General features: G+C 47.8%; 2 protein-coding genes across 3 annotated transcripts; one reads left to right on the top strand and one right to left on the bottom strand.

Annotated features, from left to right (window-relative positions):
* Positions 1 to 1,914: 1,914 nt before the first annotated feature.
* Znf428 (zinc finger protein 428) lies at positions 1,915 to 18,419 on the bottom strand. Of its 2 annotated transcripts, none has more exons than XM_008851977.3 (3): positions 18,005 to 18,419; positions 7,207 to 7,414; positions 1,915 to 2,575 (listed from the first exon to the last, which is right to left on the bottom strand). In XM_008851977.3, the coding sequence occupies exons 2-3, from the start codon at positions 7,280 to 7,282 to the stop codon at positions 2,076 to 2,078; spliced, it is 576 nt and encodes a 191-aa protein (XP_008850199.1). In that variant the 5' UTR covers positions 7,283 to 7,414; positions 18,005 to 18,419; the 3' UTR covers positions 1,915 to 2,075. The 2 variants fall into 2 exon arrangements, with proteins under 2 accessions (XP_008850199.1, XP_008850200.1); XM_008851978.3 differs by having other exon boundaries at positions 1,915 to 2,536; positions 18,005 to 18,418.
* Positions 3,397 to 7,200, top strand: Srrm5 (serine/arginine repetitive matrix 5). The gene is given in 2 exon segments (XM_029555495.1): positions 3,397 to 6,813; positions 6,816 to 7,200. Coding segments are annotated over 2 exon segments (1,506 nt in total). The 5' UTR covers positions 3,397 to 5,589; the 3' UTR covers positions 7,098 to 7,200.
* Positions 18,420 to 22,260: the final 3,841 nt, after the last annotated feature.

Genomic DNA, 22,260 nt, shown 5'->3' on the forward strand with positions numbered 1-22,260 from the left:
ACATGGCAAGTGCTTGGAAAATGGTAGTTATTATAATCAGGGTTCTATTTTCCAAGCAGTTTTGATGCCAAGCTTCTGTGGATTACCACTTCCTATCTCGGACCAAGAGCCTGAACTTTTTTTCTCTTTTTTTCCTTTTTTTTTTTTTTTGAGACAGAGCCATACTCTGTAGAACCCAGGATAGCCCACCTCCAGAGGGCTAGGATTGAGAGAATGAAACTCAGGGCTGGAGATGAGATGCCTTAATGGTTAGAGCATTGGCTCCTTTTGCAGAGGACCTGAATTTGGTTCCCAGCACCCACATGGTGACTAACAATTGTCTGTAAATCCAGTTCCAGGGGATCCGACACCCTCCTCCGGCTTCCATGGGCATTGCACAACACAGGTGCACTTACATACGTGCAAGCAATATACTCATACACATAAAAAGAGGGTTTTTTTTTTTTTTTTTTTTTTTTTTTTGCTGTGCATGGTGGCACATGCCTTGAATCCCAGCACTTGGGAGGCAGAGGCAGGCAGATCTCTGTGAGTTCAAGGCCAGCCTGGTCTACGTAGTGAGCTCCAGGACAGCTGGGGCTACAGGGAGACCGTTTCACAAAGACCAAAAAAAAAAAAAAAAAAAAAAAAAAAAAAAAAAAAAAAAAAAAATTTTTTTAAAAGAGCACCAACCCACATTTCCATAAGGCTGTGATGGGCTGGCTCTCTGCTACCCTCAGGCTCAGGCACCCATTCCCAACCCCCTGCCACTCTGTCTATCTCCAGTGCAGTCCCTACTAGGTCCACACCAGCTCTGCCCAGAGGAGGATGGCATTTTATTTAATGGTGCAGGGGCTGGAGAGATGGTTCCATGGTTAAGAGCACTTGTTCCTCCAAAGGACCCGACATCGTTCCCAGCATCCACCTCAGGCAGCTCACAACTGCCTGTAACTCCAGCTCCAGAGGATGATGCCCCTCCTCTGGCCTCCACAGGCACTGCACACATGGCGCATTCATACTGACATACGTACATATAAAATCTCATTTGATGGTGCATTCACGACACTTGGCACACTCAATTAATAGATTCGGTTTCTACCTATGAACCTGAGGAACTCATGGGATTCAAAGGCAGTACTGGGGGTGCTGTAAAAGGCAGAGGATCATGCTTTGGTTTTACTTTGGCATGAGTTCCCAGGTGCACAGACTCTGCGACTCCATATAGATAAAGCCCTTTTCCAAGCACCAGATGCCCGCGAGCACTGGGAAGTCTATGATGTTTGTGGCAGTCAGTCTTCTTTGTGGGAGGGATTAAGTGTCAAGACAGAGCATCCTCATAGCCCCTGCAAACCATGTTCTCAGGGACTTGGCTAGATGGCCTTTCCCAGGCTCCTTTGCAGCTGCAGCCTTGCAATGGATATCTCAGCAGTGGCACACTGGAGGAAGAGTGCCACCAGCAGGACCCAAGTGTGGCACTCAGCATGGATTTCAGGGGTCATGACAAGCTTCAGGGGCAGCCCGAACCCCCAAACTATCTGCCCCAGGACTGCTGCATGAAGAAATGAAATTCCAGCTAGGTGTGGTGTCTTCCTGTAATTCTAGCACTCAGAGGCTGTGAGCAGGAGAAACAGAATTCAGGGCCAGCCTGGGCTACAAAGCAAAACCTTACTCCAAGAAAAATCAAAATGACTATGGATGTAGTTCAGTTGGAGAATGCTTGACTAGCATGCAAGAGGTCCTGGGTTCAAACCCCAGCACCACATATAGTCAGGCATGCTGGTGCAAACCTCCAATCCCAGAGCTCAGGAGGTGGAGGCAGTACTCAGCACTTGGCCACAGATCCTGGAGGGACCCCAGAAGGATAAGGGGACCAGGCTCACTGTACTCATTACGTATAAGTCACTCAACACATGCACTGGAACGCATGCTAGACCAGCACACACAGAATCCAGCTTTTATTCTGCCCTTCACATATCTAAGGCTAAGACAACACAGATGGGCAGTACCCCCAGCCCCGCCCCAGCCCCACTCCAGCTTTCTCAGCTCCCTTCTCCCAACCCACGCCTCTGCCAGCTTCCTCAGTGCCCCCCCACCCCGGCCTACACCTCACCCCGAGCATGCAGCATGAAGTGGCCGTGCAGCTCCCCGAGGTTGTCAAAGGAGTCCTCACACTCCGTACAGTGGTAGGTGCCCCCCTCCTCCTCATCTTCATCCCCTTCCCGCCCTGCTGGCCGGCTCTCCCCAGAGCGGGGTGGCTCCTCTTCTTCCTCCCCAAGGGCCCTGCCTTCAGGGGCTGGAGCTTCTTGGGGGGCTGTCGCAGGGCAGCAGAGACGGCAAGGTGGGGTACCCGGTGGAGCCTCCCCCAGCGGTGAGCGGCCACAGAGCTGGCAGGGCTGTGCAGGTGGGCCGGTGGGCTGGGCTGCCCGGGGGGCCCGGCGGGATGGACCTCCCCGGCCCCCACCCAGGCGCTGCTTCACCTTATAGCCAGGGTCATATTCGGGGTCATCAGTGGTCTCCTCTTCCTCCTCTTCATCATCATCTTCTTCTTCTGAGTCTGGCTCTGAAAGAGTGTATTCAGAGTCAGAAGAATGCTCCGGGCCTGTTGGGGCAGGTAAGAGAGACACAGCATGAGAAGACCAAGGGCTGCACCCAGCTGTCCCCTCCCTGTGCCCCATTCACGCTCACCCTGTGCGCAGGGCAGCTGGGCACAGTACAGATGCAAGGGTTCTCCTGTACCTATGTGTCTAGCTAATAAAGAAGTGCACCTCCCATTCCCAGCACTCAAGAGGCTAAGGCTGAGGTAGGAGAATTTCTGCAAGTTCAGGTCAGCCTAGGCTACTGTAGAAAACCCTTGTCTCAAAACAAACAAAGCACAACACACCGCCTGGGGTGGGGAGGGCAGTAGCAGTGACCACATCCAGGGACACCTTGCGCTGCTAACTTACAGCAACCCCTGGAGGTACTGCTGTAATTCCTACCTTACTGATGTGGAAACTGAGGCACAGAGCAGTTAGATGACTCACCTATGGTCACAGAGATCCACCATGGAGAGCTAAATGTGGAGATAGCCCATGCCATTCCAGAAGAAGAGCATTGGAACAAGGAGTTAAGCAATCAACACACACACACACACACACACACACACACACACGTTTTCTGAGCTGGGTATGGTAGAGCATACCTTTAATCCCAGCACTCAGGACTGGCAGGCAAAGTCAGCCTAGTCCACATAGGGAGTTTCAGGTCAGCCAGGACTACACAGTGAGACCCTGACTCAAAAACAAAACAAGGGCTGGAGAGATGGCTCAGTGGTTAAGAACACTGGCTGCTCTTGCAGAGGACCTGGGTTTGAATTCCAACACCCACATGGAGGCAAACAACTGACTGTAACTCGCAGTTCCAGGGGATCTGATGCCCTCTTCTGACCTCCATGGCCACTGTATGACACAAGTGCACTTACATGTAAGTAAAACATTCCTATACATAAAATAAAAATACTAAAAAAAATTAATAATTATCTTTGTTGATTTTCTTGTGTGCATGTTTCTGTGAATGGAGGTCAGGGCAATATTGGGTGTCTCCTTTAATCACTCTCCATTTTGTTTTTATATTATGCCTGTGTTTGGCCTGCATGCATGCAAGTGTACTACGTGTGTGCAATGCCTACAAAGGCCGGAACAGGGCTTCCCATCTCCCAGAACTGGAGTCACAGAAGAGCTGTTAGCTTTGCATGTGGGTACTAGAAGCCGAAAACTCGGGCCCTCTACAAGAGAACTGGGGCTCCTGACCACTAATTCTCTCCACAGCCATGTTTTTGTGACAGGGTCTCTCAGTGAACTCAGAACTCACCAATTTGACAAATCTGATGGGTCAGCAAGTCCCAAGGATCCTCTGCTCTCTGCTTTCCAGCAGTAGGATTACAGGTATACACATCATGCCCAGCTTTTTACATGTCTCCTGGAGATCCAAATTCAGGTTCTCATGCTTGTATGGCAAGCACTTTACCTACTAATCCATCTTGCCAGCTCATTCTGAGAGGGTCTCATGTAGCCTAGGGTGGCCCTGAACTCACTAATATGTAGGACAGGCGCGAACTCCTGCCTCCACCTCCTGAGTACTGGGAATACATGCCTACACCACCCCCCTGGGCGGGGCCTACTGGAAGCATCTCAAAGGACTATAGCAACCTTGATCTGCATTCATTCAGCCCTCTGCCTCAGTTTCCTAGAGCAGCCTACAGGGACTGTCTCCACTGAGGCACCTGGGTCTGCTCTGCCCTTACTTACTTCACCACGGTGGCCACAAGGCCCTCTCTGGCCCCTCCACCCCAATTTGCATCCTTACCAGATACCACTATGGGCTCCTTATGTCCCCAGGTGTGCTCTGTCCTCCCAGCTCTGCTCCTTTCTCAGTAACACACTGAACCCACTGTTTCCCAGCAGCCCTCCCCACATCCCTCTCATGGTCTGATTAACGGCACAGCATTTACTTGTGTTCACGTTTCTTCTTGACGCCAAGGGCAGGGACTGGTTCACTGCAGCGGCCCTGGCATCTGAGACAACTCTTCGTGCGAAGGATTTTGGGGATGGATCTCTGCATTCATTTGCCAGGCGTCCCCGCATGCTCTTCCCTCTGTTCTGGATGCTCGTTCCTGCTTTTCCCTTTAGGCCCCAGGACAAGTTTCCCTCCTCGTTGAACCCCCACTGATCCCTGACAGCCAGTCTTTTCTACTGCCATCCCACTGTTCCCTCCCTGAACCCCGGGACAGTGGCATCTGTGTCCAGGCCCCTCTCCTGGCTCAGAGGAGGCCTTTAGTGTCTGCTGCATATCCCTTCCCAGTCTCTCCGTAATCTCACTGTCTCTTGTGCCCCATCCTGCTGCCTCCGTTTGTTCTCTGATGCCTTGATGCACACGGGTCCCACTGCCTAGGACACTGTTCTCCACTCTGTCCTCTTGCTCTCCCTCCCCCATACATGCACAGGCTGTCCTCACTCTCTGGCCCTGGCTCCCAGCTAAGAGACTCTGCCTACTTTTTGCCCCAGCTCCCTCTGCCCCATCCCCTCCCATCACCATCTAGAGGCCATGGCCTTATGAACCCTATGTGTCTCCCTTATCAGGGAACTCCTGAAGGGCAGGTCCCACCTCAGCCCAGCAGAGGATGCATGGGTCAGGGCTGCCAGTGGGGGTGGGTCTAGGTCCTGCTCTCCCTCCTCCAGGCCTTTTTCTCTGCTCCTCCCCTCGTCCCTACCAGTAACTCCTGCTCCTCTGTGAGGCCGGGCTTAAGGTCAAAGCCCTCCCTGACTCTCCAGTGGATCAGCATCTCTCTCCTCTGAGATCCCCCAATTCTGGCCACCCTGGGCAGTAACATCACCTCGGCCTCAAAACTCCTCAAGGCAGGCTCTGGTCTGACCCAGCCCCACAGCTCAGCAGTGCCAATGGACAGTGATACATTTACTGAATGGCTTCAAACCATGCCAGGCCCGCCTCCTCTCTTCTCACCTCTGACCTCACCCCCACCCTCCAGGGGCCTCAGCACCCACTGTGACTTCATGCAGTTGCTTGTGACAAGCCATCAGGTTGTTGTCCTTGGCTACCAGATCTTGCACGTCCACCATGACTTCCAGGACCTCAAGCCCTTTTGCACCAGCCATGCATTCTCCATCAAAGATACCTTCCAAGTCCAACATGACTCCAGCATCCACTGGGCCCTCCGTGCTGCCCTCTGTGGCTCCTGTGCCTCCGCCCTCCCTAAAGACCACCAAAGCAGCCATGCCCAACAGTTCCTCAAGACACCCCAAGTCCCCCACCCTGGTCATGAGCCCCAGCAGTTCAAAGTCTACCAGATCAACAGGTACAAAGACTGCCCCTTCAACCCGGCCCAGCAGCAGGTCCCAGGTCTGCAGCAAGACCAGGACGCCCATTTGGGTGAGCACTGACAAGGCCAGTAAGGCCAGCAAAGGTAGGAAGAACAGCAAGGCCAGAGCGCTGGGACACCATCAGCAGGGCAGAACACAGAGCCAGGGTCAAACTTCCAGCAGGAGGGGGAGCTAGGGCTCCAAGAGGTCCCCTAGCAGGGCCAGCACTCCTAACAGGGTAAGAACCCATTCTGCCAAACCAGGTGTGGTCAAGAAAGTGAGAACCCCAACTTCCCACTGCAAACAGAGTTGGGGCAAGAGTTACAGCCAGCCTAGAAGCAATACCCAGGCTAGGAGCATCAGCCAGCCAAGAAATAAGCACAGAGAGAAGAGTCCCAAGTCAGCACGAGCCTTGGGAACAGGGAGCACCTTCAGGCTGTCTGCAGTCCCCAGCAGGGCCAAGAGCCACAGCCCAACCAGGACAGACTTCAAGGACTCTGGCCAGTCTCTGGCATCCAGGAGGGCCAGGAGCTACAGCCAGGTGATGTCCCCCGGTAGGGAACAGAGCCACACCCCGACTGATGTGTCCAACTCGGTCATGAATTACAAGCAGGCTGGCACCTTCAGCAGGACCCAAAGTCTCAGCCGCTCTAGAACCCCCAGCAGGACCCAGAGTCATAGCCATTCTAGAACCCCCAGAAGGTCCAGGAGTCACAGCTGGAAGAGAAACTGGAGCAGGGCAAGAAGCCGCACTCGGAGGGGCACTCCTACTCAGATGAGAGAATCCAAGAGGTCCAGAACCCACAGCCTGGGGAAAAGTCTCAGCCAATCAAGAACCCTGAAGAGCAAAAGCAGCAGCCCCACGTGGTCTACGACGACCAGCGAGGACAAGAGTCTCAGTCGATCCAGCAGTGCCAAGGACAGACATCGTAGGAGTCACAGGAGGCCCAAAGTGCCCAGCCACAAGAGCAGACACCGACAGTCTCTAGAACCCCCAGCACAGACACAGCCCACAGCAGGTCTAGAACCTCCAGCAAGAAAAGAGAGCAGAGCCGATCGAGATTCCCCAGCAAGGACGTGTACAGTGGCAGATCTAGAACCCCCAGTGAGGAGCCAGACAGGAGCCAATCTGAAACCCGGAGCTGGGAGAGGGTCCTCGGTCAATCTAGAACCCCCAACAAGGACAAAGAACCTGGCCAAGCTGCAAGCCCTAGGAGCTTCCGTGGGACGCCATCTCCCTCCAGGACAAGGAGTTCTAGTCAGTAGAGAGCCAGGAGCAAGGCAAGGGCTCGTTCCTCATCACAACATCCTAGAGCCCAAGCCCTTAGCCCAGATGACAGTTACGCCAACACCACGGCTTCTAAGAGCATCTCACCTGGGGAAAGGTCTTCATCATCTTCCTCCAAGCTGGCATAGCCTCCAGTCTCAGCAGGCTCACGGGTCTCTGTCATGGCCAGGGGAGGGGACAGGAGACAGGAGCAGACCAGCAGCTGGGCAATGTCCCTCTCTTGCCAGCTCTTCCACAGTCACACCTCCAGCCACAGGCTCTTCAAACACAGGATGTTGGCAGGTAGAGAGGGATGCTGGACAGGGGAAAAAGAAAGGCCTGTGGTGACTCAATAAATTTTCACATTAACACTTGTCCCCAATTCCAAGGCCACTGAGTGCTCAGTGCTGGGGGTGTGGCCAAGGCGTCCTGTGCTCTGTCCTGGCTGCAGGTGTGGTCCTGCTGTGGGCCTCAACTTCCACAGCTGGGCAACAGGCTGCTTTCTAGCTCTTACTCAGTGGGGCACAGAGGTGATAGCCCAACAGCAGGTACTAGCACAACCACCAATCAGAACTACGTGTGGAACAGGGTCCTGTGCTAGACATTAACCCTTCAGTTGAAAGACTGTGGAAGCTTGGGGCTGGGGAAGGACAGGGGTATAAAGTACTTGGTCCAACTGTGATACTCTAACCAGTCTGAAAGCATTAAAAAAATAATTTTTTTTTTTTTTTGAAATAGGGTCTCAGGCAGTCTAAGCTAACTCTCAACTCTCTGTGTAGTCAAGGATGCCTCCCAAGTGCTGGGATGATAAATCTGTCATTATGCTCAGTCCTAGATTAAACCCAGGTCTTCATGCATGCTAGACAAGTACTCTACCAACTGAATTACAACCCTAAGCCCTCTGTATTATATTTTGCTTGTTTGAGATGGGGGGTCTCATGTAGTTCAGGCTGGCCTCAAACTTACTAAGTAGCCAAGGATAACCTTGAACTCCTGATCCTGCCTCCACCTCCTATGTGTCAGGATTACCATCACGCCTCCTGTTTCGGTATCTAAACAACTGATTTGTCAAGGTCAACCTTACTTTTGTATCAACTGGCAAGACAGCCTCTAGGGTTTGCCTCTCAAATCTGTCTCTTTCTTTTACTTATTTTTTGTCTTTTTGAGACAGGGTCTCCTTGTAGCTCCAGCTGGCCTAGAACTCATTATATAGACCAGGCTGGCCTCGAACTCAGAGATCCGCCTGCCTCTGCCTCCCAAGTGCTGGGATTAAAGGCGTGCACCCCCAAACCCAGCTTTCAAATCTGTCACTTTCTAGCTACAGTTTCAAACAGGACCCAATCTCTCTTGCCTGAGCCCTTCTATTATGGAAGTAGAATTTACAAGTTGCTAAAGGATTTTGCAATGGGATTGGGGAAGTAAACCAGAATCTCCCCCTTTGTTTTCCAAAGCTATCCCATTCCTGAATAGACCTAAGGCTTTTGCATTCCTGTAACCTTTGCATTTCTATTACCTTTGCTGCATTTCTATGTACCTTTCGCTTGGTTCCTCACAGGAGTATTAAACCCCCCAAAACTTGAACGGGGTGTCTGACTCCTTTATTCTCAGTGTCAGTCCCACTAGTGCGTCAAATTAAACTTCCTGATTTTTCCATAACATTTCTGGAGGTCCCCAGCAAGAACAAGAAGCCACACCCTTGGTAATAGAGGCTGCTGTTCCTGGACCCTGCAACCACCACCCCCGAAACTGAGAAGTGCTTACCCCCGAAGAATTTCCTCTTGGGGTCTCCATCCAGGAGGCCAGAGGGCCAGAGAGAGCTGCATAGCCCCAGACCAGAGCCTCTCACCAGGTAAAACAAGACAGGGACCCAGAATAGATGTCCAGACCAGGTAATGGGCCCCAGGTTGGACAGGTGGAAGCCGGTGATGGCTGATCCCCCTCAGGAGGCTGCAGACAGTCTTGATGTGATTCCAAGATGGCACTGGCCTCCAGTCAGGAATGAAGGGGACCACAACTAAACCTGGACATGATTCCGAGGTGCTGGCCCCATTTAAGGTAAAACAAGAATCAGGAATCGGGCAGCAAACCTGGCCACAACTAAACCTTGATGTGATTCCAAGGTACTGGCCCCATTTTAGGCAGAACAGGAATTTAGTGGGAATAACTAGGGAACTGTCTTAAACTCTGAAGGAGTGTGCGTGAATGTGAGAGCGGAAGTAATGGTTCCCCGGCTCTGGAATCTGACTGGGCCTCACCCTGCGGTTCGGCTAAGGTGGTGTGACCTAAACAGGTACTCACCTTCAGGTGACCGAGCATGGAGAATATACGTGTGGCCCCAAGGTAAGACCTCTTAAGTTACTGAGAGGTGGCCACATCCCAGGCACATGTAAAATTTCAGATGGGTTCCTCCCAGTCAAAGTGTCAGACCCAGACTGTCTTCCAGGTGGACAGCCTTAAACTAGGCTATGCAGGTAATTATGGCATTAAGATAAAACTCTCCAAATTAAAAACTTTCTGTGAAGTCCAGTGGCTTGAAATCAGGCCATGCTGGATAAGAATCTGAGTCTGGATGGAGGCTACCTGAACCCTAAAACCCAACCTCATATTTACCAGAAGGAGGGAGAATTTCCCCATAGCTATGAGGAGATGATGGAGGACGTGTTCTCCAATCCACCTTTAAAGGATGAGTGCGTACATGCAAAGGACCATCCTGATCAAACTCCTTGATTTTTGTGTTTTGGGTGTACCTACTTTGTGTGAAATTATGTCATGTGTGTCTGTGATAATCATTTTCCATGTGTTTGGGATTTCATGCAATTATGTCATGTATGTCTATAAATTTTCTCATGTGTTGAGATCCCAAGTAATTCTGTCATGTGTGTCTATGATCATTGTCTTCTGTGAAAATTGATCACGTTTCCACTGAAACAAACTGGCTGCTTCAGTTATTATTTTCATTCATTTATTGTGGATGAAATTATTGGTTTTATTTTGCTTTATTTTGGCATGCCTAATTAAAATACACATGCAGATTTATTTTTTTTAAAAAAAACTTATTTTGATAGTACATTCAAAGGTCTTATAAATTTGGGTACCCTAAATATTTTTAAATTTATTGGATAATGTCTCTAGGTCTATTTAAGTGTTTCACAAAACTTTTAAGTGCTAATTGTTTATACAAAACAGTATCTGAAGAAAGGTGTGGTGGTGCAGGCCTTTAATCCCAGCACTCATGAGGCAGAGGCAGGCAGATCTGAGTTCAAGACTAGTCTGGTCTGCATAGTGAGTTCCAGGCCAGTGGGAACTACAGGGAGACCCTGTCTCAAAGACCAAAGAAACCAGTATCTGAGCTGGTTGTTTAAGGGCCTTATTTGTTACATACTTTTTGATTTGGGTTTGTTTTCATAGTGTTTGTTTTAAGATATCTCTTTAATTTGCTTGCTTTGTAAGTATTTTGGTTTTGACATTCTTGGTCTGGTTTGTGTTGCTTTCAGAGCTCTAAAGGCCTGAAAATGATTTGGAAAAAAATAAATAAACTCCAGTTGGTTAGAGGTGATAGATAAAAAGTAGCCATATGGCAAATAGGGTTGATCAGGAGAAAGCAGAGTTTATTAGCAAAGGAACACATGGGACAGAGACTCCTCTGGGCAGGGAAAATGTCTGCCTGGGTCATGAGCTGGAGTCTTTTAAAAGAGGGAGGCTTCTGCCTCCTCCAGAAGGCGGGAAGATGTATTTTTTTTAAAAGTTGGGGGGGGTTGTGGGAGAGCAGGACTGTTAAAACCTGTCCTCTTTAGAGATCAAAGGGGAAACCTGCTGTGTTGGCCAAACAGTGGAGAAAAGTCTGCTTCTCTAGACTTCAAAGACCAAGGTGCTTATCAACTCAGTTCCCTTTTCTCAGGAGCTTGAGAAGTCCATGAGACCCTGTTGGTGAGGGGGCAGGGCTATCTGAACCTTAACAAGAGGTTTAATATTAACTCATCTTCAGAGCTGGAGATGAATTCTGGGACTGGTCTTCTTGAAGTTTCATCCGTTTGGCCTTGTCCTTTTCCCTCTGTTTCCTGCAGCACTGCTCCATATGCAGGCAGATGTGGCCTGTTTGGGGAAGGGGCACTTTTGGTCCCTGGAAACTCTGCTGCCTTAGATATGACTTTGTGCTTTTCTCCCTTGGAGCAGCTTTGCCATTAGCTCTCATGCATTGAACTGCCTTTATATTAGCTATTCCTAAAACTCCTATGGGTAATTGAAACCAGGAATCTTAGTTTGGCTTGAATGGAGGTCTCTGATACCCGGAAGTGCTCTGCCAGGCTCCTGGAGATGGCCACGTGGCAGTGGTGCTGTTTCTCTTGCTAGAGTTCAGTTGATGGAGAGTACAAAGAGGATCTTCTACCTAGAATTCCTCAGTCAGTAATTAAAGTATCCCAGTTCTCCTGAATTGATTATGCTGAGGGTTGTGAACATCAATTTGATGATGTACCAGTTGTTATAAAGCACAATTTCTTTTATATATATGATCAGAATTTCATCAAGGTCTTGGTTTCTGAAACTGGTTTGTTGTGACATTGTGTCTAACCACAGTATTTATTGTATGAGACTGTTGTGAATGTGTAGACTTATGTTTAGTAACAAGGGAATGATTATTAAATATATATAACAATTTATTTGATATCAAATTGACTTATAAGTAAGTTCTCACGTAAGCTAAAATTGTTAAATTACAACATGGCTCCTATAGGGTCTCCCTGTAAGCCCCAGCTGTCCTGGAACTCACTATGTAGACCAGGCTGGCCTTGAACTCACAGAGATCCACCTGCCTCTGCCTCCCAAGTGCTGGAGGACTACGGGTGTGCGCCACCACGCCTGGCCAAGAATATAAATTTTTTAAATGATTACTTCTACTGCAGAGTAGAATTTATTTCTGCATTTAGATGTTTATATAGAATAAATATTTTCCAAGTCTATGTAAACTATCTCTAAACCTTTAAAGAAGACTTGGTCATTTAAAACCCACTTCAAGGGCTGAGGTAAAATCTTAATTGCTTGGTAAATTTGTTTTATAAATGTTATTAAAAAGGCTTAGTAAGCCGGGTATGGTGGCGCACGCCTTTAATCCCAGCACTTGGGAGGCAGAGGCAGGTGGATCTCTGTGAGTTCAAGGCCAGCCTGGTCTACATAGTGAGTTCCAGGACAGCTGGGGCTACAGGGAGACCCTGTTTCAAAAAGACGAAAAAATAAAAAGGTTTATTCAATTCTGAGCAGGGTTATAGCACAGTTTTCCTTAAGTGACTATGCTGGAGGTTGGGTACCAGTTGCTTCTCTTTATCTAGTGTTTATACACCTTCATTGATAGACCACGCTCTGAACTATAAGGTCTACCTGGGAACTTAAAGCACAACGTGTACATGGGTAATATTAACTCATTTTATTATCTTATATAATAAGGTGCTGCTGCACAGTACTGTCAAAGAACTACCATCTTCATGACTTCAGCTGTCCCTGCTTACAAAAGGTTACCACAACTGGGCTTGCTGAAGGTTATTATTCCTCCATTAAAGGAGGGATAACCTCACCTGAGTAGCCATCCAGTCTTCCAGCCAGCTGTATGTAATTCTGCCCTAACTGCAAACGGTTTCCTGAATTTGAAAAGGACTATAGTAGTAAAGATTTATATATATAAAGATTAAAATGACGGGGTATTTCCAGAATAGAAGGGATAATGAAATTCATTTTAAACAAACTTATTAAAAGGTCTGAACAGGTTTATCAAGATAGAGTTGTTAATTTACAGTCCACTCCTGGCTTGTACTGCACAACGGATTACAGATTTGGATTAAATGGGTACAAACAAGTATTGGGTTACCTTTGACTACTGAAAGATGTCTTTTACCTTTCTCTGTATTATGCAAATGTTACTTTTGGCACTATCTTTTGCCCATAACAAGAATGATTTGACACAAGAAAAACTAGGTCTGCCTCCTTGAACCAGATGTATGCAATCTAGAAGAAAACAGTTTCTGTGAAGCTTGGTCTGAATTCTGATCAGTTTATTTCCTATCCATAGGTATGTGATATAATGCCTCCCTTCCTACTGAAAAGTATAAATCAGGATGTAGAGAACTAGAAGGACACTGTTTCTGTTTGTAATAGAACAGCCTTCATTTGAGACAGACTTAAGAAATTCTTGTTTTCAGGTCCCTTTCCTGGGCTGTGCCTTGTTAACCTGTGATGGTAAATCTGTTCTGGTCAATGTTTATGGAGAATGTTTGGGTTTTGTTCAAGCTTTATCTATATATTACACAGTAATTAAAGGTACCATGCTGGTGCAACTGACCTTCTTGGATGGTTAATAACCATATTTAAAGGCCCATACTAATCTGGACAAGTCTGCAAAGAGGAGGGTCAAGTTCCTTGCCCTGGAACATCAACAGTGTCCCAGGGGACTATGGGAATCTCTTGATATTCACTGTAACTGTGATGAGTCACCTGTCCTCCTGTTCAGGGAGGTCATGGAGACTCCACCAGAGGGACTCAAACCAGTGTCCAGTCTGCAAAGAGGAGGGTCAACACAGAGGAAACATTTCCTCCATGCTTCCTTAAGCCTGGTCAAGCAGGGCCTCTTGACTTATCTTCAGGTAGATGGAACTGGTAAAAGAAAAGCCTAAGGAGCCAGGGGCTACCCCCAAGCCCAGGTGACCCGAGGAACAGATCCTCAACTGACCTTAAAGTAAAAGTAAATTGGTTTATTTGGGCCAAATGCATGGTCTTAAACACCCAAAAGTATAACCAAAAATTAATGAGTGTATTTCTAACCTTCTCTCCTTTCATACCGCACATCAGTATATTTAAGAGTCCAAAGGTTTACATTTCCCAGATATTAGTCCAGGTAAAATGTTATTTAGGCAATTATCTCTCAGTAGTGATTTTGTCCTTAACAAGAAAATGCTACCCAGGTGTAAGACTTCCAATCTTGGTCTCCAATACTATAATGCCCATCTGCAGCTACTATTGTTCTGAAATGATGGCTAAATTTATTTTCTCTCCCTGTCTAGAAGACTGATTCTAGACACTCCAACAGCTATCAGAGTGCCTGAAAACAAGTCCTGAGTTCATCTCTTTCTAGTCCAGCCTTGGTGGCCAAAAGAAAAATGAGGAACCCAATAGAGGGATGCTTTGAAAGCCCTTATCAGGAAATTTCAATGGACTTTAATTTGGACATTTAAAGTTTGCCCTGTTCCGATTTTTCTGGTTCCCTGTCTAGAACTTGTAATGCTGACTATTCCTGCCTTTACTTCTCCTTCATATCTCCCAGGCATTGGTCAAGGACTTTCTTCTCTCCCTACAGTTAAAACTTATGCATTTTGGGAGTCTTTTAGATAGACCCACTGAAGGGGCACCTCAATTGCCACACCCTGCATCCCTGTTCAGCATGGAAGAAGCCAGAGTGGGTTGTGTCCCAATTCCCCATGGGCAAATTGGGTTACCTCTTCAACGTAATAAAAATAAAAGGTAAAAATTAAGACAGTTTTAAAGTAAAGACTCCAAAAGAAAATGACCAGTTTCTGAACTGGGAGCTGGAAATTTTGTTAGAGCGGCCAGTAAACTTATCCCTGAAAATAAAGATATCAGAACCATCAGAAAGGAGGTATATGTGCCTATGTGGGAGAAAAATGCTGTTTTCATGCAAACCAATCAGGCATAGTTAGAATACAAAGCAACTGCTAGAAAAAATAAAGGCTGGAAAGGAGGGAAATGAGTCTTTCTGGAAGAATACCTGGAGAACTTGCGGTCCCTGGCTGGCCCCGTTTACAGGACCCATAGTCGTGATTCTATTAATCCTCCTGATAGGGCCATGTACAATAAATATTCTCAGTAAATCTATCAAACTGAGTAGAAGCTATCAGACTCCAGGTCAAGAATATCACAGGGTTCCTCTGGAATAAACATAAGGGATCATGTTGATGAAGAGGGAAATATTATGGAAGTAGAACTTATCAGATGCTAAAGGATTTTGGATTGTGATGGTAATTAAGAACTCTGGGAATGGGGAAGTAAACAGGAATCTTCCCCTGCCCCCTTTGGTTATCCAGGATAAGAAGTCTTTGTTTTCCAAAGCTATCACATTCTATGTATATGCTATGTACCTTTTGTTTGCATTCCTCATGAGTATACTTCGCCCCCCAAACTTAAACAGGGGGATCTGACTCTTTTATTCCTGGTGTCAGTCCTGCTAGCATCAAATTAAACTTCCTCTCCTCACCTGACTTCCGCTGTTGGTCTCTGATTTTTCCATTACACTTCTTTGGGAAAAATGGCTTCCAGGCTTTGCCTGGTGCACTGGGAAATACACAGAAACATTATCTCAGAATAAAGGAAGCCTTGAGGAACAGAAAGGATAGACAGGTTGTCCAAAGTCACAGGTCACCTCATTTCCTAGGTGGTTGAACTAGAATTTCAAAGTCAAGCTTTGAATATTCAGTAGGCTCAACAGAGCTAAGCAGCCTACACCAGTAGTCCAGCCCTCAGGTGAAGCTCAAGGTCATCCTTGGCTACCTACAGAGTCCAGGCCAGCCTGGGCTACAAAAGACCTAGTCTAAAAAAACAAAAACATAAAAGAAAAAAAAAAAACCCATACACACAAAACAAAAGCTTCAGGAGGTTTCATTGAAATTGTAGGAATGTGGTATGTACTCCAAAACTGGTGGCTGTCACCAGGCCCTAGCTCATCCCTCTACAAACTCCAGGCACTCCAGATTTCTCCAGGAAGTCTATGGGCCTTTACTAACTGGAGGGTGGGGTTCTAGTTTGTGGTCACCTGCAATTTCCACCTTCACCTTGGTGAACCTGCAACATTCCTTTTCACCATGTGAAGCACACCCCTAAACACCTTCGGTATTTCTTCCCAACCCCAAAACCCAGTGATCTCTGACAATCCTCTAACAGCCTCCAAGGTACTGGGATTACAGATGTGCATTGCTACATCTGGCTCAGCCTCAATGTATGGCAAAACCTATGTGTTGCTCAGTAGGAAGACAGCAGCGGAAAATACACTATCTTCTCAAAGTCCAGATGTCGAAGTTCACTGTTGGGGGTACTACAGAGAAAAAGACTGAGAATGAAGCTGGAGGAAGATGGGGGAGGGCTGGTGGTGGTGGCAGTAGAACTTCCAAAGACATGTGTCAATAAGCCCTGTAAATTGAGCTAGTCCAGACTATAAAAAAGTGTCTAATCTATCTGTTGAAGGATCCACTTTTCCAGACTCACTGGTCAATTACCTAGTGATAGAACCATTCCCAGGAAGGTAGGTTCATCATAAATTATGCTAAATAGATGGGTGGACTACCTGGTGTGTTAATGAGGTAACAAACATTTCCTGCCTGAACTAGCTGCTGCTCTCTGCAGAACTTCCAGCCCAGGCATAGTCTTGTAGGTAAGTAGATCTCTTCATGCCTTTCTTACTACACATGCTTTTCTTTAAGGCTTTGGGCTGCCCCTAGCATCTTGCGTTTCTTCACTTTTTCCTCTAAAGCTTCCTTCTCCGCGTGTGGGAACTCCATGAAGACTCTAAACCTGCATGTCTTCCATAATTTTCTTTCCTTCTTCCCAAGGCAACTGCCAAGATGACCAGCTCTCCTGCCCTGAGGATTTTTTTAAGATTCTAATAAAATTGTAAAAGCTTCCAGTTGGGTCCATCTTAAATTCTTTTATAAGACTAAAGCCTTTAGGGGACCCTCTTTCTCCCTGTTTCCCCTGGACCCAGGCCTTTTAAGGACAGAGAGGATTAGCAACTGGGAAAGGCTCACATGTAGGGCCCCATCTAATTTAGGAATTCTACATTATGCCCAGATACACTTGCCACATTTAGCAAAGAAAAACTGAGGACACCCAGTTAAAATTTAACTTTAGATAAAATATTTAATATACATTATGTTCTACTTAATATTTGGGACATTTTTCCAAACGCTTCCCTGAAATTCATTTTTTTTCCCCTGAAACCCAAATTCATTCCCTTTTTAAAAGGTAGCCCAGATTCGCTTAAAATTCCTGATCCTCCAAGTGTTGGGATTATGGGCATCTGATGCCACCCTAGGCTTTAACTATTCTATCTGGCAACCACGTACCAAGAAGTACCAGGATGTCCTATGGGACTACTTGGGGACAACCACCGCTTTTCAAGGCAAAGCTCTTTCCAGAACGTTCCAGATATCAGGTGAACGCATCCCTTAGTACATAAATCTCACGTGGTGGCCAGACTGGCTCACAAGATGGTAGAGAAACTTAAACGGCCCTCAATACTGCAGCGCAAACACAACTAGGTGCTGTTTGGTTCTCCTACAACCCCAGAACTTGGGCGGTGGAAGCAGGAAGATCAGAAGTTCATGAGCATCCTCCACTACATTGAGTTCAAGGCCAGCCTGGGTTACATGCAACCATTTGGGGGGAGGGGGGCAAAGGGAACCCAGGCTGCACACTGGGTGAACGCATCAACGTTAGGTAAGGCAAGACAACTAGAGCAAACCCTACAGAAAATAAGGACCAGCTTCCCACAATGCCCTGTGTCAGTTTCCCAGATGCTTCGGGCCTGTTAAGGACCACGTTTTGGGACGGCATCCATGCACAACAGCTCATCACGCAGTGAGAACTAAACATAAAAGGGCCCAGGGTCCCCACTAGCAGCTGAGATCGTCCTTCCTAGAATGCAGCAGGCCCCTGCCTGGCCCACCAACAAAGCTGTAAGGCAAAGCTCCGGGTTTTCCCGAGATGCCCCAGGGCGGTCCGCAGCCGCGTGCTCCGGAGAAACTAACGAGCCCCTGTGCAGGTCACCCCAAGCCGCCGCGGCTCCCATCATGCAGCGGGGCCTTAGCGCCCGCTTCCCAGCATGCCCCGCGCACCCCAAGCCCGGGACACTCACCGGCGCCGGAGGCCCCAGCTCGGGCTCGGCAGTGGCGGCTGCACGCCCGGGCACTGCGCCTGCGTTGCAGCTACAGGAGCGAGAGCGAGGGGGTTGAGGAGCCTAGGGCGCGTGCGCGACCAGATGGTCCATTACCGGCTCTGGGTGGGAAGAGGGGCTCTGCAACGCTGGAGGGGGGAGAGGGATGGATGAATGTCGTGCTCTGCCCCTCGCGGCCCCACTGGACTTGGTACAGTCCGCAGCCCGAAGCGTCCAGAAGCTTCAGCCGCCGCGCGTGCATGCGCGGAGGAACGGAAACGCGCCTGATAAACGGGATGCTTTGGGGTGGGGGGCGGAGGGCTATCCGCTCGGCCTGGATCCCGAGCTGCGAGGCAGGCTCATTTGAATAATCCTAGCGCGGGACAAAGGAAGGCCTCCGGCACTGGAGGGTGTGATTTACATATTCCCGGGAGAGGCTGTCTTTTGGAGCACAGTGATTAGCATATGGATGGAGGTGGGGGCTGCCTGAGTAAAGCGCATGCGCGTACCAACTGCAGCCTGGCGTGGTTGGGGTAGCCTTGTGCCCAGACTACACAAGGTCTAGGACCTGGATCGACTGTCACACCTCTGCCGACCATAAATCTTTATTGGACTCCTGTGTATCAGGCCCTGTGCTGGCCCGCGTTGTGGTTTCTGTGGTGAATGAGACGGATCTGGACACCCCAGTCGAAGGGAGGAACCACACCTGATTAGATTAATACTTCGAATTGTCAAACCTGGAATACATACTGCATAGGAGGTTGTAGGTGCTAGAGGTGCCTGCCCGGCCCTGGGATTCTGGAAGGACTCCCAAGGGCTGATTTTTAAGCCAAGAATAAACTGGAGCCTACTAGGAAGGGAGTCTGACCGAGGGAATAGCCAGGGGCAAAGGAGTGCCTAATTTCTTTGTAGAAATAAAAGCGTGCTCTTAAACTTAGAACACAATTAGGAGAAAGTTTACATTGTTTTGGGAGGCAGGGAGGGTCTCTTGTAGCCCTGGGTGGCCTGGAACTCCCCCAGGTAAAAGAGAATGACCTTGAACTTCTGACTTTCCTACCTCTGCCTTTCCAAGTGCTGAGATTACAAACATTATGACTCCAAACTCCGTGGGTAATTTTATTTTTATTATTTTTATTTCATGTGTGTGTATATGGTCTGCATGTATGTAAGTGCACCCATGTCGTGCAGTGTCCTCGGAGGTCAGAAGAGGGTGTTGGATCGAACCGGGGTTCTCTGCAAGAGCAGCCAGTGCTTTTTTCACCTAGCAACCTGAAACTCCAACGGAGTCTTATTACACTGAGAAAAGTTTGGGGGTTTTGTTCTTGAAACTGAGTCTCCCTGTGTAGCCACACTGGCCTGGAGCTCCGTGGCGCACGATTTGTGTTCATGAACTCCTGCAGACCTGCCTCAGCCTCCCAAGTGCTGGAATTACTAGTATGAGCCTCCACACCCCCATCTCCAAGTCAATGGCCCTTGGCGCTGCTGGGGTTTTTTCTGGCCACACCCACCTTTTTATCCAGTCAGGATGGCCTGCAATACAAACACCAATCTCTTCAATGTTGCTGTTCCCTTTTTCTGAAAATACTTTTCCCCTTGCTGCTCTGGGTTTACTATTCCCGTTTTCTCATAGATGTCATTCTGAGAGGCATTCCTGTATTATAATAGCATGTGCAGATTGAGTAGTTAGGAGACTGTCGCACTATCCCACGCAGTAATGAAGCACCTTTGAGGTGGGTTATGAACAAGCAGGTTGGCCAGGAGTTGATGGTGCATGATGTGAAAGTAAGTTCCCTGAAAGAACTCGAGCTGAACCTCCTGCAAGGCCGACCAGCTGATTAGCACTTCAAACACTGGGGCCAGTTTGGAATGTTACAGATCCAGAGCCTATTCACAAATTATCTGGGGACGTCTTTAACCCCATAAATAGCCACTTTGCCCTTGTCTGTTTCTGAATTAACATTCCTGTTAACCAACAAAAAGTATTAACAAAAGAAACAGTCCCCACCAATCAAAAGGCTAAGAATGCCACCAGATACGATTTCTTTTTTTGCTGTATCTGTCTACTTAGTATTCCCATCCACCAATGAAAAATGTGATTTATCCGGGAGGCAGAGGCGGACGGATTTCTGTGAGTTCGAGGGCAGCTTGGTCTATGTAGGGAGTTCCAGGCCTGCTGGGACTACAGGGAAACCCTGTCTCAAAAAGACCAAAGAAAAGAAAAAAGTATCTTGATTTATAGCTTTTCTTTGTTCTATTACTATAAACATGTAATAAAACTGTTACCACGCTGGAACATGGAATTGGGAACTGTGTTCCTGGGCCATGGTCATTCACATTTGGCTCCAGAATAAATTATCTCTTTGAGGTAAGAGTTATGCTTTTTGTCAACAATGAAAATGAGGCAAATGGCGCGTGGAACTCTGTGGCCCTTTCTGTCGCCTTCACTTTGCACAAAATTTTCCATTACAACTTAAATAAAATAGTACCCCGCATATTTTGTGCTGGGTTTTTGTTGTTGAGACAGGGTCTCACTATGCAGCACTGGCCTGGAACTTGCTATGTAGACCAGGTTGGCCTCCAACTCACTGAGATCCACCTGCCTCTGCCTCCTGAGTGCTGGGATTACAGGTTCTCGCTACCGTGCGGCTTTTTTCTTTTCTTGAGATAGATTTACTATAGCCCAGGCTGACCTCAAATTCACAATCCTGCCTCAGCCTCCAGAGTACTGGGATTAGTCACCACACACAGTTTACATTTTAATAGCTCTCCACAGTTTTAAAAGTTTGAGTTTTTCATTTGTTGGTGGGGGGTGTCACTATGTAGCCTTGACTGGATATGTAGACCAGGGTGGCATCAAATGTACATCAGTCCTGCCGCTGCTTCCCTGAGTGCTGATTACAGGTGTATAGCACCATGCAGCTGTGAAATTGTTTCTTTACTTCCTCGCATATCCATTTTCTCCAAAGTTTCAAGAATGGAGTTGCCTTTCCCCCCATCCCTCAGTGTAAATTACAGACTAGTGTTAAACTCTAACAACTAACTTTTGGGGGGCTGTTGTATTCATAGTAGGCTATCCAGAACATTAACAGCTAGCACACTGTAAGGGGTATACAGAGTCTCATTGTATAATCCAGGCACTGGCCTCTAACTAACTAGCTAGCCCAGGCTGGCCTCAAACTGACAGTGATCCTCCTGCCTCAGATTCCCAATTACTGGGATTAGAGGCATGCACTACCATACCTGGTCTCATTCTATTGCCTAGGCTGGCTGTCCAGTTCAAGCCATCCGTGTACCTCAGCAGTGGAGTAGCTGTTACAGGTATGTAGCGTGGGGGTGGGGGTGGGGACATGGCTCAGCCCTTAAGACCACTGACTGCTCTTGCAGAGGACCCAGTTTCAATTCCCAGCACCCACACAGCAGCTAACAACCTTCCATAACTCTCAGGGGATCTGACGCACTCTTCTGACCTCCGAGGACATTGCATGACACACGTACACCTACCTACATGCAAATAATACACTCATACACATAAAATAATAATAAACCAGGCGTGGTGACGCACACCTTTAATCCCTGCACTCAGGAGGCAGAGGCAGGCAGATCTCTGTGAGTTCAAGGCCAGCCTGGTCTACATCGTGAGTTCCAGGACAGCTGGGGCTACAGAGAGACCCTGTCTCAAAAAGACAAAAAAAAAAATAAAATTCTTTTAAAAAGTACGTAGCCTGGTTTATAAGAGGTTAGTTTTGAATCTAAAGTTAGAATAATATACGTAAAATTTAAATGAGTGAATGTCAGGTATGGTAACCCATGCCTTTAGTCCCAGCACTCACTTGAGAGGCAGGATCTTTGTGAGTTTGAAGCCAGCCAGGGTTATATAATAACCGTTTGCATGTGTGTGTGTGTGTACTGAGGTGAATGAATGAGGTTCTTGGATATCAGACTAAAGGGCTTTGACTTGATCTAGAGGGGATGAGGCGCTAAGCAGTGGTTTTGAGCAGGATGAAATGGAATTGAAGGTGCCCCTGGAGTTGAATGGAGGGCAGAGGCAAGGCTGGGATCTAAGCCATGAGGATGGGGACATAGGATCAGTCAGTAGCTACCAGAGAGGAGACAAAGTGACTGGATGAAGACAGTGGCCAGGAAAAAGTCACAAGTGGCTGTGTTTGGTGGCCTAGAAGTTGAGGCAGCAGGACTGTATGAGTTCAAGGCCAGCCTGGGCTATACAGTGAGTTCCAGGC

Source organism: Nannospalax galili, unplaced genomic scaffold (assembly GCF_000622305.1).
Source record: "Nannospalax galili isolate Female #2095 unplaced genomic scaffold, S.galili_v1.0 scaffold385, whole genome shotgun sequence".
NCBI classification, from domain to species: domain Eukaryota; kingdom Metazoa; phylum Chordata; class Mammalia; order Rodentia; family Spalacidae; genus Nannospalax; species Nannospalax galili.

What these genes read in the sequence shown, in the direction of transcription:
- Znf428 (XM_008851977.3), bottom strand. Translation starts at nt 7,282, where the DNA reads ATGACAGAGACCCGTGAGCCTGCTGAGACTGGAGGCTATGCCAGCTTG. An exon ending in TGATGAAGACCTTTCCCCAG is followed by an intron (nt 2,576 to 7,206) that starts GTGAGATGCTCT and finishes CTGCCCCAACAG; the next exon opens with GCCCGGAGCATTCTTCTGAC.